Source organism: Meles meles, chromosome 5 (assembly GCF_922984935.1).
Source record: "Meles meles chromosome 5, mMelMel3.1 paternal haplotype, whole genome shotgun sequence".
Taxonomy (NCBI): Eukaryota; Metazoa; Chordata; class Mammalia; order Carnivora; family Mustelidae; genus Meles; species Meles meles.
In genome coordinates this window covers 112971139-112990534 of record NC_060070.1, presented here as the reverse complement: position 1 = coordinate 112990534, position 19396 = coordinate 112971139, and the positions used below count along the sequence as shown (strand labels likewise).

The 19396-nt window shown below is 32.6% G+C and overlaps 1 protein-coding gene across 5 annotated transcripts in view; it reads right to left on the bottom strand.

Annotated features, from left to right (window-relative positions):
• Positions 1-19396, bottom strand: part of ADGRB3 (adhesion G protein-coupled receptor B3) — a 743702-nt gene that overhangs the window by 431589 nt on the left and 292717 nt on the right. For 4 of the 5 annotated variants that reach the window (XM_046006643.1, XM_046006639.1, XM_046006642.1 and 1 more), the window contains 3 exons: positions 14613-14723; positions 8551-8712; positions 2483-2647 (listed from right to left, as the gene is read on the bottom strand). In XM_046006643.1, coding sequence (XP_045862599.1) covers positions 2483-2647; positions 8551-8712; positions 14613-14723 — 438 coding nt within the window. The remainder of the gene's footprint in view (positions 1-2482; positions 2648-8550; positions 8713-14612; positions 14724-19396) is intronic. The other variant, XM_046006644.1, reaches the window with a different exon arrangement.

Below are 19396 nucleotides of genomic sequence, written 5' to 3'. Positions count from 1 at the left end.
TACGTAGCATCCACTTCGTTAGGGTGGTTATATATATTTCTTAAAAGTATGATGCTAGATGCTGCTTTGCTGTTCCAACGTGATCCCACCCTGAAATACCACTGCCCATCACCACAAGGCACATGGTCAGAGCTTGTAAAGTTGGTGAGTTGAGACCCTATTTGTTGTTTCTCTTGTTTCTTCTGTTCTCCCCTGGTCTCTACTTGACAACTGGCCTAGCCAAGGGGAGCCAATTGTATAGGTCTTGGCATGTTTTCTTCATTACCAACATACTGCCTATCATAGCTTTACACCTTAAAAAGATGTCTCTGGGATCTCGGGTTGGATGGCTACAAGAAATGTAGGCTAAAATCACTGAATTCTCAAATTATCCCCACTCACTGAAGTGGAGTATTATACGTGTTTATCAGAACTACATTCAACTTTTCACATGCTTATGTCTGAATCCTCCGAAGAGATTACAGATTTCTTGAGGTCCGGACCTATATATTCTTCTCAGTAGTGTCTTACACCTTGTCGACACATGATGATGCTTTTATATATAGTGAAGGCACCTGGATCTAGCCATAAGACAGTTATTTTTAAGAGAATTCCAAATGTTTGCACCAAATAAATCTTACATATTTCAAAAGCATAATGTCAAAATGTGTAGTAAAGTAGAAAACCTTTTTTTTTTTTTTAATCATAGCCATTAGAATTCCCTTTGGAATAGTAAGGAAATTGAGATAAAACATGGTAAGAGTTTTATATCTTTTATGATACAATTAAATTCAAGAATGGAAATAATAGTAAAAAAAATAATTTAATTAAGTACCTGATATATATCCAGAATGACTGCCTATGAGAGAATACGAGCTAGGCCAGTTTTACAAATAATAAAAACATAAAATTCCAAAATTAAAGAAAGACCTAATTTTAATGGTCTGAGTGATTCCAATGACAGCGCAATACTTTAAAACACAACTAAAACACAACTACTACTTCAGTGATAAAACAACAATTATATCAACTTAGAAAAATGAGTTTTCTTATCTGAATTCTAACAACTCAGCATCCTTATCTCTTGACCCCCAAGCATTTTACTTCTAGAAAGTTCATGGAAAGTAGACTAAGTGAAACATGGTTGATAACATTTTAACTGATCAGTGCCATTTTTATCTTTATACCATGGGGATTTACCAAGGTAAAAGAAATAATAAAAACTAATATATTAAAAGAGATTCTATAGTTAGCTATTATTTTTCATTTCCCCACATTTTCTATTTTTTCACATTCCATGGACAAATAAGAATGAACTATATTTGACTTTGTAAATGTTACAGCTCAGCATTTAAAAAAACTCTAAAATTTGTATAAGCTTGCCCAAATCTTTGGAGAAAGGGCAGGGCATATTATCTACATTTTGGAGGACTTTCAGTCTCAAGATGTTGTAGATACTTAAAATTTCCAGAGAAACTGAATCATTGATTCATGTCATAGGATATTGCTTTGGGGAATTGAGAGTACAAATGGGACTGAATGTAAGCTGGATAATATGTTTGGAGAATATTACCATGATCTCAGCAATGTTGCTTGATAATGAAAAAGTCTCCCAAGGAGTAGATCAATGGTTATTTATATTGGTCTTAGCCATTCTAGCTTTGGCCATTTCCCACTCATGTCTATCTCTTCCTCTAAAATATGCCTTGGCTAGTTCCCAGGAGATTCTGTCATTTCTATGTGTTTTTCCTCTCATAAGTTGCAAGCCTCTTGAGTTGATCAGTCTTCTTAAGTTTTTAGGTATTTATTTTATGTTTGAATGTTTCAACAATCTAAACAGCATTATAAAGACTTCTCTCTGTAATAATTGGTGAAGTTATCGAGTTCAGGTAAAACAGCATTGAAACATTCAAAAGGAAACTAAAATTTAGGATTCCAAATATACTCTATGAACAGACTATATAGTCTTCATAATCACATGAACTTATATGTCATTTCTGAGCTAACCATCTTATGAATCTAACAGTCAATCTATAAGGTCTGTTCTAACAAATATCTGTCATTTCCATACATGATCCACGGTGAATCCCCACTCCTTAACTGAATGCATGTGAGACAATGACTCACAATGAGAAGGACTGCCTCTAATTCAGTCTCTCTAGTTACAGTATCAAGGCAATAGTAAATCTTATGTCTTTGGGGCTCCTTATAATTTTTCTAGGAGGGAAAACTGAGTATGGACAAAATCTTAGTGGAAATACTTAATATAAATTACAGAAACTGAAGAAAGGTGAGCTTTGGTACTCAGTCAAGGAAATATTATAAACCACTGCATATGATAAGATCAAGCAAGTGCCCAGTTTTAAGCAAGAAATAGTAACCAAAGGACACATTTTCCATTGCGACTGAATAAAGGTTGTGTTCATGATATTTCCCATGTATATGAGGGGCCACATTACAAAGGACACAAATACAAAGTTCACCAAATGCAGAATATGCTCACCTGGGCACAGAGCAATATTACAAGGCTTATGATGTGTTTCAGGTCCTTCACACGGCCTTCCTCCATACTGAGGAGGTGTGCATGACCTCGTTCTTGTTCTTTGGCCTCGACCACATGTAAATGAACATAAACTCCATGGTGACCACTCCTCCCAAACTCCATGTACTGTAATAAAGCAAAGAAGCTTCAACAACAAAAGCAGAGAGGTAAAGTCAAAGATTTTTTTTCTTAATTATAAAGAAAAAAATAATCAAATAGACAATATTAAGATATTTTAAAAGCTCAGTTAACATTCCTATTTGCCAAAAGAATACAAAGGTTAATTTGAAAATTCACTAACATAATGCAATATGACATGTGCATTTTTTCTGTATTTGAACAGTTATTTGTCATAAACTTTAAATGTGTTCTTCTTTTTAATGGAAACGCAGCTCTCTCCCTCATAGTAAAATTGCCATGAATTATTTTTTAAATACAAGTAATATAAACTTATAAGGTAGTATAGAAAACTAAATTTCTTATAAAAGATATGATCTTCTAGAGTTAAGTTTGCATTTAAATATATAAGGATCAACTTAATTCTTAAAATTTCAGGACTAATGACTTCTATGTTGTCAAAAAATTTTAAAAAATCTGAAAGTTAATGGTATGTATTTTAAATAGCTTATAAACTTCACATTTTAGAAAATAAATGTATTTCTGCCATTTTAAAAATGTTGGTGTTTAAAGTCACTGTCTTTGAATAAACTCTATCTACTCTGTCTTTTCAAAAACCTTATCTACTCGCATAAGATTCTCCTCTTTGTCCTCTTTTAAAATGAGTGGCAAATAAGAAGATTTCTTTTTTCTTGCAAAATAACTTGATGCACTGGAAATCCTCCTAATAAACAAAAGTTTCTAGAGAAAGCAAATGATCTAATTAGGATTATTCCTAACATAAGTATACATACACTAACACTTCAATTATGCCATTACGATGGATTCAAACTAATCAGAAATATCAACAAAATTTGTGCTCCCTCCCTAATACATATTGATATCTTTTACATAAAGTCCACTAGAGTTTAAAGTATAGATCCCTTCTTTGTCACAATCAAATCACCAAGCTCATACCACCTTTTAATATTTGGGATAGTAAGGAATAACACTCTATGGATAATACACATAAAAGGAAGCTGGGCAAAATGTGCTCTCTGGCTCAAAAGCTCCTGTCTTAATGTTGAACCTCTGGTCTTAGTATGGTCTTAGAAGTTCATGAGCAGAAGTCTGATGGGACACCCACTAGAATGAGAAGGGAGAGTAGAAATATAGAATGTATGATGAAAAATATTTCATTTTCTCCTAAACTTTGGTAGGGGTAAGCAGATTCCATACAAAGTGTCAGAGGAGTTATGTGAGTAAATATAGTCTACCTAGACTGTTTTGTGTGTATGTGTGAACCAAGTTGTTACTTTAAAAACACATGATATTAAAAACATATGATACCTTAATTATGAGGCACCCCATTCTCTTCTATTTATGCTATTGAGTTGCCCCAACTGGTTGCGAAAATATAGTGAAATATTGAAAAAGTTAGCTTAGTTTGTATAATGCTCAGTGAAAAATTCTTCAAGTTTCTGAGAAAACTGCTAGAAAATATATTTTTAAAATATTACATAGAAAAAAAGTCAAAGAGTGAAAGAAATTAATATGTTCACATTTTTCTCATTTAAGGTTGAAAAACCAAAACCTTGTATCTATTGGCATAAGATTAAATAATGAGTCTATAGTCAATTCTAAGGAAAAAAATGCATATACTTATATTTACATACAGGTATATATGATCAATGATAGCAAAATATTTTTAAAATATTATATATGAATGTATCTTGTCATATAAAACATATATCTTTAATCAATTTTTGCATTTATTTTTAATTACCAAGATTTCTCCATTTAAAAACAAACTTTTCTTCCCCTAGAGTCTATAGATCATATTGCTGGTTCTGTTAATTTTCTCCTCAATCAAATCACACTGTTCTGTATTCGATGAACAAGGCCTAAAAGAAAAAAAAGCTGCTAAATTGGCAGATTTTTCTCTATTAATCTCAAAGAAATGTTGATTAATCATGGTGGTTTAGTTAAATCATGAAGCTAGAATCCTCTGAAAAGTATGTTACTCCCTACTTTTTAACACTCTATTGTTCTATGGTGAAATTTCATGACTCCTCCAAATCATTTATTTAAAAATATTTAAAAATACTTAAAAAAACAAAATTATTAATAATTTATTGTAGATATTACTGAATTAGTTGGAAATTACAATACATATCTTTAATTTTATAGATGCTATTCATAAGATTTATTTTAAAGAATAAAGATATTTTTATTTTATCAACAAATTATTATATAAATTCTTTACTTTTCAGTAAATTATGAAAATCTCTAAATAATCTAGTTCATTTGGAAAAATGCTTAATAAAACCAAGAAACTTTAATCAAATAAATCCAACTTTATAGTTTTCTTCTTTACTTAGACACTAGCTATATTATCACATTCCTACTCTGTGCAATCTAAAGATGAAATGAGGAATATACAATATACAAATTATATTATTACCAGATTTTGAAATAAGCATACAAATTACCTTATAATTTACATTGGGATGTATAAAACAACTCCTTTAAGTGAAAAGTTTTTTCCTTATGAAATATATAGATATGGATACTGTGACATGTACCAAAAAAAAAAAAAAAAAAAATCAAACTGTTCCTTAGCCCAAATAAACTTGTAAGGGATTAGGACACATATAAAGTAGACCAGTGGTTCTCAACCAGGGGCAATTTTGCCCCCCAGGGGACATTTGGCAATGTCCAGAGAAATTTTTGATTGTTACAGCTCAGGGGAAGGAGGGACTCTACTGGCATCCAAGAATGCTCAGTCCAGCCTCCCACAACAAAGATTTATCCATGTCAAAATGTCAATAGAACCGAGGTTGAGAAACCCTGGAAGAGATCATAAAACTGTAAGTCAGAAACCAGGACAGTAAATACATAATTTAATGTAGCTCTTTACTTTCTCAATTTACTTGCTATTTAACTCTACCATTTTCTGCTCTGAGTCATAGAAATTTTTGAAGAGGCTATATGTCCAAGCAACAATCTGCAAAAAGCTGGATGTCTTAGGATCCATGTTAGAAGTAACACATTATTATGCAATTTAATTAAGAAAACCCTTCTTTGGAAATTAGAATAATATAAGTGAAAAGCAGCTAATTTATAACACTTTAGATTAGGCTTTAGTAGGTTAAATAAATAAAGCTCAAATTCTATCATTCTATATATTTTATGGAAAGTGGCTTTGACGTTCATTTTGTCCTTGTGTCATTTCCATTAATTAAATGCCAAACACACTTGAATATCTATAGTATGACAACTAGGCTATTGATTTCTGAGCTAATTTTCTACTTGGGAATTTAAAGTATTATTTTAGAAAGATATTTACACTGGTTAGGTACTATTTAAGTTTTAAAAATTACTTTCAGATACAGTTTTCATGATATACTATATTTTTAAAAAGTGCATATTTACCGGCATGGCAAGTACCTAAACAAAATACTGAATACAAAATATTTCATAATGAATACAATAACCATCTAAAAGATACCCTACCTCTTATAGTGAAATACTTATTCTATGTTTTTAAAATAGCAAAGTTACCAAATTAGTGTTCAGTTTCAGAAAATTAAAAAGAAATCAACAAAACTCTCCATTCTCTAAAATTCAACATCTGAGCTAACAATGATGAAAAGACACATTTTTCTTATCATATTATGTAACTAAATTTAGAAAGACAAACCTATAGTACATGAAGGTGAAGAGGAACTAATGATTAGCATGTATTTCTTCAGTAGCTATAATGGTAGGAGGTTTAAGAAATTGAGGAAAACTTTACAATTCCAATATTATTCAGTTTTCTAAACGTCAGACACAGAGTGAAAGGGAGAGCACTCTGGTCCCACTGCAGATGCTCTCCTTGCCCAGTGAAGGGATTAATCAGCAGTCCCTAGCAGAAAGATGGAAGTTTCCATATGTCAGCCATACGACTGTGGATAACGAGTGGCTGGAAAGTAAGCACTGAATGGAGAACTGCAGAGAAAACTTTTAGCACCCTCTCAGACTTCCACTTGAGAATCCATTTACCATTAGACTCTACCCTTGTATGTTGAAGGGAACTTGATTTTTCAGAGGGATACTGAGAAGATAAATGTATATAACAAGCACAGCTTAATCCTCTAGTGACACTTTTCTCATTGCCCAGAACAGGAACTTTGATACTGTAACTAGGGGCCAGCTTTAAATATGAGACAATGGACTATACCCACACCTAGCTGAAAATCCACAACCATTTACTCATGAGGTCATTTTAGGTACAAAACTGAGAAATTTGATAATTTCGAAAACCTTCAGCTCATTTTTTTTCTTGCCTAACAGACCTAGAGTCTGTTTTCTCTCCCAGCCCTGGTTTTGTCATCTTTTTTTTTATTATCGTCCCCTTCCACTACCTCTGTAAGCGCTTATTCCCTGATTTTTTTTTTTTTCCACTTGATGCTCCTTCTCACCTAGTTTAATTCCCACTGACTCTCATGGATTTTTCTTGTGTTCACTGGAAATTTTGCTGCTTCCGGCTTATTCTGTCTTCTCTTCCTCATAGTTTTCTGCCCTGTTTAGCTTTTAGTTCTACTTGAATCTGCTGCTCGGCATCTCCCAATTCCATTATAAAGGGGTTTCCCATCTCATGCATCAGCTCTCCTCATTCTGCCCACCATTTCCTTTCCCTTTTGTTTCTTCCAGATTGTCTTTTCTTTTATTGTGACAAAAAAAAAATACGTAACAAACAACTTATCATCTAAACTATTTTAAGTATACAATTCAGTAGTGTTAAATACATTCCCATTGTTGTAAAACAGGTCTCCAGAATTTACTCATTTTGCAAATCCCTATACCCATTTAACAACAACTCCTCCAGACTGTCTTTTAATGGGTTGCCCTTGCTCATTCTGCTGGGAAATTGGGACTATCCCTGCCCTTCCCCCATGCCACCCACTCTCAAATCTTACTTTTAGCAACTGCAAAATCAGCCATCTCTGGAAATGGAAGTCATCAGAAAACTTTTACCCACAGTGTAGCAGATGAAAACCTGCTGCAGTGCCTATCCTTCTCTTGTTGCCCACCCCGTTTCGGAGGCCTCTAGTGGATGCAAGGTCAGTGTCAATTGCAATGGTCAATATGTTTTGACCATGGCCCACCCACCAAATAGTTGAACAAAAATATAAACCAGGATATTCACAATATCATGTGCTTTGGACTTCATGAAAGAAAGTCCAAATTCCTTTTGTACTCATTTTTACATGAAAGTCAGTAATTCAAGGGGAGATACCTATAATATGCATGTGGGCCTCAAATGAGAACAAAATGTTAATGTCATCTGGAAAAGCTCACCCCACCTGGGCAGCCTACCGGGTTATGCCCTGTTTAACATTGAAGATTTTTTCCCCCATTAATGACTTCAAAGTTTACAATGCAGTGGATGGCTTGGATAAAGACAGTCACCTGAATGAAATAAATTAACAGAACGTCCTTTGGTCAGGGGAACTATTTTCTCTGATAGAGCCAAGTAAGTAATAGAAAACAGCTGACTGCTTTAAAGACTGTATCAACCACTGCCTTAAACAATGGATACAGGTCACATTTCCAGTATGCCTGCAGGTTACATTTCCTCAAATATTCAATTGGACATTTTTGCCACCTGAAACAAGGAAAGCTCTTAAAATCCTATTAGACGCAGATACAGAAATTTCAAGCATAAAGTTGCCATGGGTAGGAGAGTCACTTACATAATCTCCTGACTGCTCTGAAAGCAGAAATCATCACACATATGACAAAATTTCACAGCTGAATACGAGTTAAACTTATCCACTTTAATTAAAATGTCTATACCCAGTTCATACGAACACAACAAATTTTTCCAAATGCGTAGCATGACACAATTCAATAACATCCACAGTTGTAGTTGCTGCTAACACTACCTGGACAGAGGGCAGTGTTATTGCAAACCCTTGATTCTCTTAATGGGCCGCTGCAGTGTGTCCCGTAAGGTGATACACAAGTTCTGGTTCGCACCTGCGACCCTTGACCACAAGTAACTGAGCATGTGCTCCACTGGGACCACTCTTCCACACCAGATTCACCTGTGTGCAAGACAACAAAGAAACATGAAATACCGCTTTGAATACTCATCTACTAAGCATCATACCAAACTGGCATTATGACATGCACGAATAGTTTAAACGTAAAAATATGACATCACATCAAAAGGTACAAGAAAACATTTCAGAGAAAAATAGATATAAAGGGAGATACATATGACACCGATGCAAGGTCCAAGTTTGTTATAACCTTGTTAAGCAAAACTACTCTTCACAAAGCCACTGTGCTACACGCACAGGGGACCAGTCAGCATTTTTCAACAATGATTGCTGAAGGGATCCTCTTCAAGCCGATCTAAGGCTTTGTCCTTTGGGTGGGAGAGGAAGCAAAATGTGTTGCTAAATGTACTCTCGCTTCAGGGAGCGGGAATATATGGACGTATTTTTCCCTACTCCTTCACTGCATAGCAGCCTCCTTCTAACGCTGAATGAGGTGGGAGTTTGGGCATATCTAATTTTTACTGTGTTAAACATGGACATTTATAATTTATTTCTAGTGCAATTCTTACTTTTTCATCCTATGACGGCTTATTTGTTTTGTGATAATTTGTTTAGAAACCTGCTGCTCACAATTCTCCTGATGATGTAGAGGAGTGAGTTTTACTCAAAAGGAAGGAAAATTTTACTCAAAAGGAATAAAAATTTCTATTGATTTATTCAAAATAGGGCCCTAGAAAGCCAATTGAATGTCTGAATTCATTAATTTTCTTGTAGTAAGCATCACACTAAAATTACGTCTAGTTTCTATTATTAGCTAAGTGATGTCCAAAAAAGACTTAAAGTCAAGAATTCCTAAGACCATCACAATGGATTTCTGATTCTGTTGACATCAGGTTCGGGATAGATTTTTAACACGGATTTGAAAACTTGCAGTTGTTTTTCCCCAAATACAAAATTGGGGCATTTATCTGCTAGCAGGGAAGAACTTAACGTTCGTTATTTCGTTGTGGGAAAGGTTTGCAGGTGAAGTGTTTCCGAATACTTTGTATCACTGACTATACAAATCAAGGAACAATTTATATTTTATAAGTTCTGCTTAAAATTTGCCTTTATCCTTTAAAAAATAGAATATGATAATTTATTTGTCCATATCTTTTTTTTCTTTGGAAAGGTTAGTAAATGACATAGAAATTACTTGCAGTGCTGCTCAAGGCAGCTGGTCCATAGACTGGTACTCCAGGACAGAAGGAGGTTGGACCAGAATGTAAACTCAACTTGCTGATTTCTTCATTGAGAATTTCTTTTTTCCAAACAGACGAACAAAAAAGTTAGCTGAAATAAAACATGTGCTTGATAAAGTAGTTGAATTTACATTCTGCTATAAGCCTCTTATCTCCTTGGGGTCCTGGGAAAACGAGTTCACAGATAAGCACAGGTTCACCAACTACAATTTGGATAGCACCATTATAAAGATTTGCTCTTATATTGGTCGGTGTTATGCACCTAGAGGCATAGATTCTAAGGCATTTATGATTAAATACATATCATAAGGGCACAGACAGTGGTAACTGGGATGATGTATTACATCAAATAGGACTTTTTTTTAGTGCTGGATCAGTGTTTGTCCTGAAAGTCCTCTATAGATGACCCTAATTATTTTAGTCTTTTCTGTCTTCACCAATTTATACTTAACTATTTCATAATAATGGATGACCATTGAATAATATTTAAAGGCAGGCCTCATAATTTGTTCTTTTACATTAAAGAATACTCTAAAAATTAAAAATCGTTATTCTGGAACCCAATAATATGGCAATGGTTAAAAAATATCCACACATATATGTATGTATGAACATAAATATTTAGGGATGAAGAATTTAAGAGTAAAGTTAGGAAAAATATAATGCAAGTCTTTTTCTTTTGATATTTCAACCTGTGTTGTGATGAGAGTAAGTGAAGTAGAAATATTATGTTGTATGTTATTAATTAAGAGCTAGAAAACCTTGAACAATGTCAACTCTATAAGTAAAATGATAAAGGTTATGCATAAAATAGTTATAGTTTTCCACAAAAGCAGTCCTTCTCTTACCCTGCCTTATGATGGCATTAAAATGTTTTTATTAAATTGAGCAATGAATCAGGATCAAGATCCATTTTTAAATGTATTTCTTACAAATATTTAAAAATCTGGGTTGCTTCTGAGCATTATAAATTGGCCTTCACTCGCTCAAATTGATGGTTCATTTTCTTGATCAAAAACAAAATAAACAAATGAATAAAATACATATTGGCTTTCACATTGTGAATCTAATTTTGCCATTCAAATACCGCCTACCTACCAAAATGACCTCATTAGATTTCAAATGGTATCGTTTCAAGCGACATTTCCACTAACTAGTTGTGATTTCCACGCTGACACTTCTTCATTCCAAAAAGTGTGAAGACTATTCTGGTCCAGCAGTTTGGGTAACTATGAGAAATACCTCATATACTTTATAAGAAAGATATGTATATTTTTAAAACTCACTGACATTAAAATAGCTAAGCATAATACAAAGTGTACTGGTTTTAATACATGTGTCTTTGGTGATAGCACAAACTACTCTGGTTCCTTAGCTTGTAACAGAGAAGGCATGTGAAACACGGTATGGAACACTGAAGTATCTAAGGCACTATTAAGGCTCTTTACCTGACATGAAACATGAAAGAGGACTGGAAAAGCACTGTAATTAAAATCAGAGGACCTGTGTTGGACGGGAAGCTATATTAGTTCTGTGACCTTGAGGAAGTCACTTTATTTCTCTGAACCTCTCAATAAATTGGGTAATACAGCTACCTCAAAATGCACATGTGAGGATTAAATGAGATAATATATAAGACTGCATTTTAAATTACAAAAAATATTGATACAAATTTTCACTAGTATGTTAAAATCATTAAATTAGAAACATATTTTTAATTTTATATTTCTGTTTTAGGTAACATGCTAAACTTTACTACTATAGGCTATTTTCCCCACTGGATTACAGGAGCACTTTCCTAAACATGTTTATAAGATCATTTGATGACTATGATATTAAAAAGCACAAGTAAGTGCAATTAAATTGTCTTAACTCATCTTTTGGTATTTAATTTGGATGTCTATATTAAATATCTGTATCTTATCACTTCATTTCATTTTTTACTGTCAATATAAACTGTGTTCTAGTCTATTGGAGATAGTCTATTCAGTTATATTTTAAACTAGCTTACCTCAATTATTGGACTAACCAAAATGATTGAGTTATTTTGGTAAAGTAACACTATTTTACCAAATGTTACTCTTTTAAAAACAATTTCCACACATGTTATTATTTATAGAAAGCTTGCTTTTCAGACACAGGATTTACAAATCATATTGGTTGAAGAGGCCAGGTTATTCATTTTGAGAAGTAATTCTTAATTATAAAGGTTTATAGGTTTTGCATCGTTTTCCCTCATGACTAATATAAAATATATATTCTAATGTCTTCCTCATTCAATTTTACCTCTATTACATTTTTCTTCATTCTCAAATTAATGTTAGCAAATATTATCATTGTTTATTTGTAACACCAGTTTCCTGATTTGAAAGACCAACAGAAAAGTTTTATAAGTAAACCTTGACTTTTGTAAGATTTTATTACTTACTGCACTTATTCAGATTAACTACCTTAACACCTGAAGAGAGTATAATTTCAGAAAGTATTGAAGGGAAAAAAACAGCCTCTCTCTGTTTAGTTGCTTAGTGTCAAATTACATATTTTAAACATTATTTAAAATCATTCAGTTTCCCAGTCTTCTATCAGTATTGTAGTAATTTAAATTTTAAAAAATATTATATGTGTTTTTATATTTACCTAAACTATTTTTGCTTTAAAATAAAATAATAAGTATTTATTATGCATCAATCCAAGATTGGATTTTTCAGACCTTTAATTTTTCAGAACTTTATTTTTTATATTTTCAGAACTTTAATTTATCATTGCCTTTTCTAAAGTATTGTTAACAATATAAGGAAACGGTTTTAATGCTCCTCATGGAAGTGTTTCATCTACTTTACCAAATCATGTGTTATTATATTTTAGATACAAAACAATGCTTGAAAAGGAACAAGTAAATGAAAAGACAAAATAGTAATTTCTCATTAAGAAAACATCATGTTCCTTGTGATTTGAATCTGCAAAAAAGGTTTTGGCTGAGAACTGAATTCTCTTGGTTTATGTCACAGGCAAAAACTGAATTTATATAAAATCTCCTGGCCAAGCTGCATAATATTTATGCATCAACTAATTTTACCATATTATTGGGAATTTAAAAACGTGGCTCACCATTTCACTCCCAAATGACCCCATTTTTAATAAATTTCAGCAAGCCAGTGCTTGCCTCCTCTTGTGCAAAAAGGAAGAACATCTATAATCTTGCAGAAATGCCCCTGTGAGATGGCACTGGGAAGAGGCTGAGTCATCAGCCCATGCCCTATGCCTCTAGTTAGAGTCTAATACTCCCCAATCTCTGGTCAGTGCTTGAGACTTTTTGCTCCGTGAAAGGGAGAAAAATACATTTAAGAATCTTAAAATTTACCTGACCCTGGCAATGCACTTTTGGACCTGTTCGAGCAAATACTAAAAATATGTCACCTTTCGTTAAGTAAGAAGCTGCACCAAAAGCAATGCAGACAAGCAAGTTTTCTTCATTTCTGGGTCTGGCTGCAACATATATATTAAAATAAGCTAAAAATATGTCCTTAAGGTAGAATTTATTGTAAACGTTCTTCCTGTTCTGAAGAATTCTTTGACCTACTTACAACTAATGTGTTAAACTCTACTACTCACCCATTACCAAGAGCACAATCCATTAAGAATATTTGCATTTTTAAGTTGTAGATTCAAATTTAATGTTCACGATAAATAGTGTAAGAAAATATTACTAAAGGAAATATTTATTCTTCAAGAGAATTTCATCAAAATCCGTCATTATCATGTCAAAAAGCTGGTCAAGTATTTGCAACTTCAGTATTAACGGTAAAACAGATCATTCAGATTGGAATGTATAAAACTTTATAAAGACATAGATAATACTGTTAGTCTGCAATTTCCTGAAATAAAAGTGACAGCTAAAAATGTTCACAACACAGTTTAAATACATTTTCATCTAAGAATGTACTACATGCAATGTAAACAGATGGAATTACAGCCCATTTATGATGATGAACCAACATATGAATGCATTTAATTGTGCTATATATATATACATATATATATTTTTTATTCTCCCCCAAGGGAGGTATTTGAAAGTAATCTAATTAGTTTAGGATTAAAAATTTTACAACCAGAAAATGATTTTTGTTGATATTTAATTGTTTAGAATGTATTTATGGCTTACTAATAAAGACTATCAATATTTTATTATTAAGCTTATACAGCAAAACTCTCTTTTCAAATAAAGAAAATTCTGAAAAAAGTTTCTAATTTCCATACATTTTAACATTTAATATTTATATGATGTATGACATTTGAAAAAATACTCGACATCTATTGCACAGTTAAATTTCATCATTTAAAGTCCTATTTAAAATTCTAGTTCTGAAAAGTCCTGTAATAACCAATTATTGATGAAATAACTGTTGACTTTCTTTAAAAGTTTAAGGATGCATGTTAAGAAGTTAATTGACATGAGTAAATAATAATATGTAAATCCTAAATGTCCCATACTGAAAACAGCATAAATCTTACACATTTTTTTGGTGCGCTTTTCAACTCAAAGCTACTTCATTTATGGACTTTAACTGGTGACGAAAAAAAAATGGCTCAAAAAAATATCAGCTCCAAAAACTGACAAATGTGCAGCAAAAGATTATGAAAACATGCAGTGGTTTCATTAAATTAACAACAATAAATAGAAAAATGTAACTAACGTATTACCAGTTTGTGCCATAAATTTAGCAGCATCAGCTTGTTCCTGAGGGACCCTTTTTTCATGAACAGATCGAGGTCGCTGACTTTTAATTGTATGATCTCCCATCATTCCAAATTCTAAAGACAGAATAAAGGTATATGAAAGCTTGTGTGTAGACATTTCTCACAAATTACATTACTGTCTCATGCATTATGTTCCTACATATACCTAGAAGTTACTGATTAAATTTACAGTTCTAAATTTTCGAGGTTGATCTACTTGGAATATTTCTAAACTCAAGTCAAAAAAAAAATCTATAAACAAGAACAAGGTTTCAAGAAACAGTAACAGTTGATAGAATGACACATCAGGTTTTAAGTCAGCTTAATTAACAAATAGTGTACGCTTTTCTGAATGTTTCCAAGCAATACATCAGAAAAAATACAACCACAGTGTTAACTGTTGTTTTTCAGAGAGAGAATCCTGACTGCATAATACCCCCTTGCTCTGCTGAGTAGTAACCACCCACCCCCACCCTGAGGTTTTCAACACTTACTCTTGAGGAATGAATGAATAATCCTGCAACCTGGCTTTCCTAAGGTAAACAAACATTCACTTAATGGAGTATTTGTCCAAAGGTGGAGTTGATCTTAATGTCCTTTGAAAGCTCATAGATACTGAAGTGATTCTAATTCTCTCCTGACCTACGTCCAAATAGTTGCTCATCCATTTTCTAACCACATGTAAGACAGTGTTTTCTCTTTTAAAAGTTCTGTTTAAAAAAGGCATGGCTCCAGGTTTCTGTTATTTCATCCTTTAATGTTCTACTTCCTATGAAAGGCAAAAATATCTGGGTCTAACTCAGTGACAATGGGGAAGAGGAAAAAATAAGTTGAACAAAAAACAGACTCCATGTAATATATTTTTGAAAAATTCATATGCTTGGAATTCTGCAAGAGTTCCATGCTTCTGACACTGTTGCTGTAAAGCAGTGCTGTTTTAATAAGACAAAAGCCAAATTTATGGGATAGTTGTTGAGTCTGGCTCAGGGGAGGGAGGGAGGGAGGGAAGGTAGGAGGAAGGGGATTCCTGAGGGGCAGGCTATCACAGTGTTTCTATTCCATCAAGACAATTGCTGGGCCCTTAAGACCAGGACTTGGATACATGACAAAGATGATTGAGTAAAACATGTTCTAATGATAGTACAGATATATTGCCAGAACCAACATAAACATTTGGGAATGCATAATTCTACCTTTTCCAATTAATCTTTAGGCTTCTGCTAAAACAATACAACATACTTTGTGCAATTGAGCAGTGTGTTTTGTAAGCACTAAGTCTACCCACATTTTTATTTTATGTAAGGAGAAAAGACTATAGCACACATTTTTGTCCATCCTGGTGAGTTCTCACATAAAAATTAAAGTGTGGCACCTGACAGATTGATTTGTCAGAAATTCTTTCCAGATATTCTACCCAAGAGAACATCCCAAGAGAAATCCGAGAAAACTAAATGTGTGTTTGTTTTTGTCAGTTTAGATAAAATCCAAGGCAGGAAATGGAAACTTTCATAAAATGTCAGTTGGCTTAATCTTATAAAATCCATCATTATTTTCCATTGCCGCCAACATCCTCTCATTCCATTCATTTATGTAGGCTGCCTAAACTATGTTTCATTATGCTAATAAGAAGCATCTGATGATCACATATCATTTAATGATTTTGGAAATTGACTGCTTAGAAAGTTTATATCTAGACTCTTATATACTACCCAGTATTTTAAAATATTTTAAAATATTATATATAACTGAAAATTTTGGGGATCTGAAACAGCAAAAGAAATTTAGTAGTAATTTTTATTAACATTATGTTTTACCTTCCATTCTCTTGAATATATCATTTAAATTGTGTTTGTGTGCATGTCTAGCACTTAGAACATTTAAGTCAGAGTACATGTATGCATAAATAAGTTGCAGGCTTTAATGGTCACATTAACAAAGATTTGGCACTGGGAGGGAAAAGAATATTAAAAAAATTTTTTTTTCTATGCCTACAACTATTTTTTTTCTGCTGCTGCTGCTTCTTTTTTTTTTTTCCTTACAACTTCTTTTAGTAACCTTATTACCTGTTCTAGAAGACAATTCTTAAGTCAATGACAGCATGAAAATAGCCTATAATCTGTTTTCTAAGAATAGGGAGTTTATTCGTATGAGGACTATAATCTTGAAATTTACAGGTCCAAGTATGTTGGCGGACACTGCTGAAATAATTTTAAGAGTGTCATATTAAATTTTTAATGATTTCTGTAGTTTAAACACAAGTAAAGTACTTATCTTAAAAGCAGATATTAGCATCTCTGAACTATTTCATATTATTAGCTGGAATGTGATTTAAATCTCTCAAACAGGTATGATACAAATTAAATTTCAGTATTCTTCACTGTAGCCACTTCTACTCAATTCTACTCATCATCAGAAATCAATGTTATGTGACCATTAGTAGCTGCTACTTAATACTGGGATACTTAACACTCGGTTACAGTATTTAAGAAGAAATTCTTTAATCATCTATTACCTTGATTATGTATTTTTGTATAACTGAAGGTTTCAAATGAAAATTTTAATTGTTTCTGTCAATATAATTTATCTGGAAAACTACTTTTAAAACATGAGAACTAATAGGATGGCTTGATATAACTAAAAATTTCTAAATTTCCTATAAGGCAGAAGACGTGCTATTTATTTCTTTTTCTCAGGTGGAAAAACAACACTATGGTGGTATTTTTTGAATGTTCCAGACCTAATTGTTTCTGACCTAAAACAATCTGAATTTGTAAGTGAATCATGTAAACTATTATCTGAGTTTCTTTTGCTAATGTTTATGTGCCAAGTGTTTGAAAAAAAATACATCTTTGTTTTAGGGTTGTTGTCAATGGTAAGATTTAATAACAAATGTTTTGGTTCCATCCATATGTCACAATAGGATATTTTCAAAACATGAGTGCTCCTTTTCATGATGATTTGATTTTCTTTTCTTCTAGTGAAAATAAAGGCCAGCTGGATCATCCAAACTTAGAAAAAACAAGGTATTAGTTTTGCTCTCATTTTCTTATGTGGTGAATGTGGGTTGAGGTAAACCTTAAGAATATCATACTCTCTGGTTAATAAAAGTCCTTCATGGGTTGTTGATTTATATTCATATGATTCTGAGTTGGCAAAGATAATATACTACATTAGTTACACAAGGAAAATAGCATAACCAAATAAAAAGATGATCTGTTTTGTGTAAGCAATGAAAAGCAAGTTATGAGATCAAATGAAGGAATGTGCAGCATAATATTGTGTATGCAAATACAGTACATGGCTTATGAAAATACAGGGTTATTTCCTATATATTTATATTGATGGTATCGATGAAGTGGTGGGTACATAACTGTATGCATGTAAAAACTCAAATGACCGCTGATGACTTTCATATTTAGGCACATTTTTCTCATACAATCTTTCAATGTGCTTCTTAATAAAAAAACAGTAGTCTCTGGAATTAAGACTTACTCAAAGCTACATGAAAGAAAGATTCAAAAACTTGCTATCTTAAGAATAGTTTTATGTCTTTTCTGCCCCAGCCAGAAATATGTAAGAGGATCATTAAGAAACAAATAGACTTGAAAACTGACTCTTGACAGTCAGAAACTCATTGTGAAGTTTTTGTCTGGAAATCAAGGGTTACAATAATATGAAATCACAGTCATCAATAAATGAAAACATACACACAACCATTTGCTATTACCAAGTGTTTACTTTTCAATGTGCAGGCAAGTGGTGCATCAGGTTATCTGATAAGTTGTTACTGCAATCTGTTTTGCAATATAAATACTAACTTTACTTGTTAACTAACTTTCCTTGGCATTTCCATAGAAACCACCCTAGCCTGGCCTTGACTGCTTCTCAACGAATTCTCAAAATTATGCCTTACTTACATTCTATCATCAACCTGCACTACTCTTTGTCTTGGAGATGGTTAAACCACTTATTATCTTTCTCTGTATGAAATACCCATTTTTCTATCCATGCCTGCGGTAAAACACCTCCCCATGTCCCACTCCCTGAATTAGCAACCAATCATAATCAGGCTGTCTTTCTAAATTTCTATTTCATGTTTCACAATAATGGACTTTCATTTTAATTTTCAGATTGTTTTATTCCTTGTACTAGATTATAAACTTCTTTGAGAAGGAAATATGGCTTATGAGTTTTAAAATCACTTCCTGCTTTGTACTTAGCTGGGATTCATTATTTATGTATGTTATAAATACCATTCATGTTAAGAGTTGCTTCTCTGAAATGCAATTTTCTAGATGCCTAGAACCCTTTCTTAAACTTGCTTGGTGAACAGTTCGATGGGGAAAAAATAAAATTTTTAGTTAAGTACTTGAAAGGTAGTCATGTATGATCATGATGCTCAACATTTCTTTATCCATTAAATATATTTAGGTTATTATTTAAATAATTGCAATTTTATCTTTTTTTAAAAGAAACTTAAATCTCACTAACCTAAAAATACTTTAATGCCTTAAAAACAAAGCTTAATTTTTGTCAGTAAACATTTAGTAATTACTTCCATGTTAGGCACTAAAGTTACAAAGATAAATGAAAAGTAGTCCCCGCTATTCTGAAGTTCATAGTCCATGCAAATCCACTAAACATAACCCAAACATTTGGTATATATAAAATTATTTATTTTAATCAAAATATGAAGCTCCACTCAAAACCCAGTTTTTATATTAATTTCCTAAATATCACCCTTAACT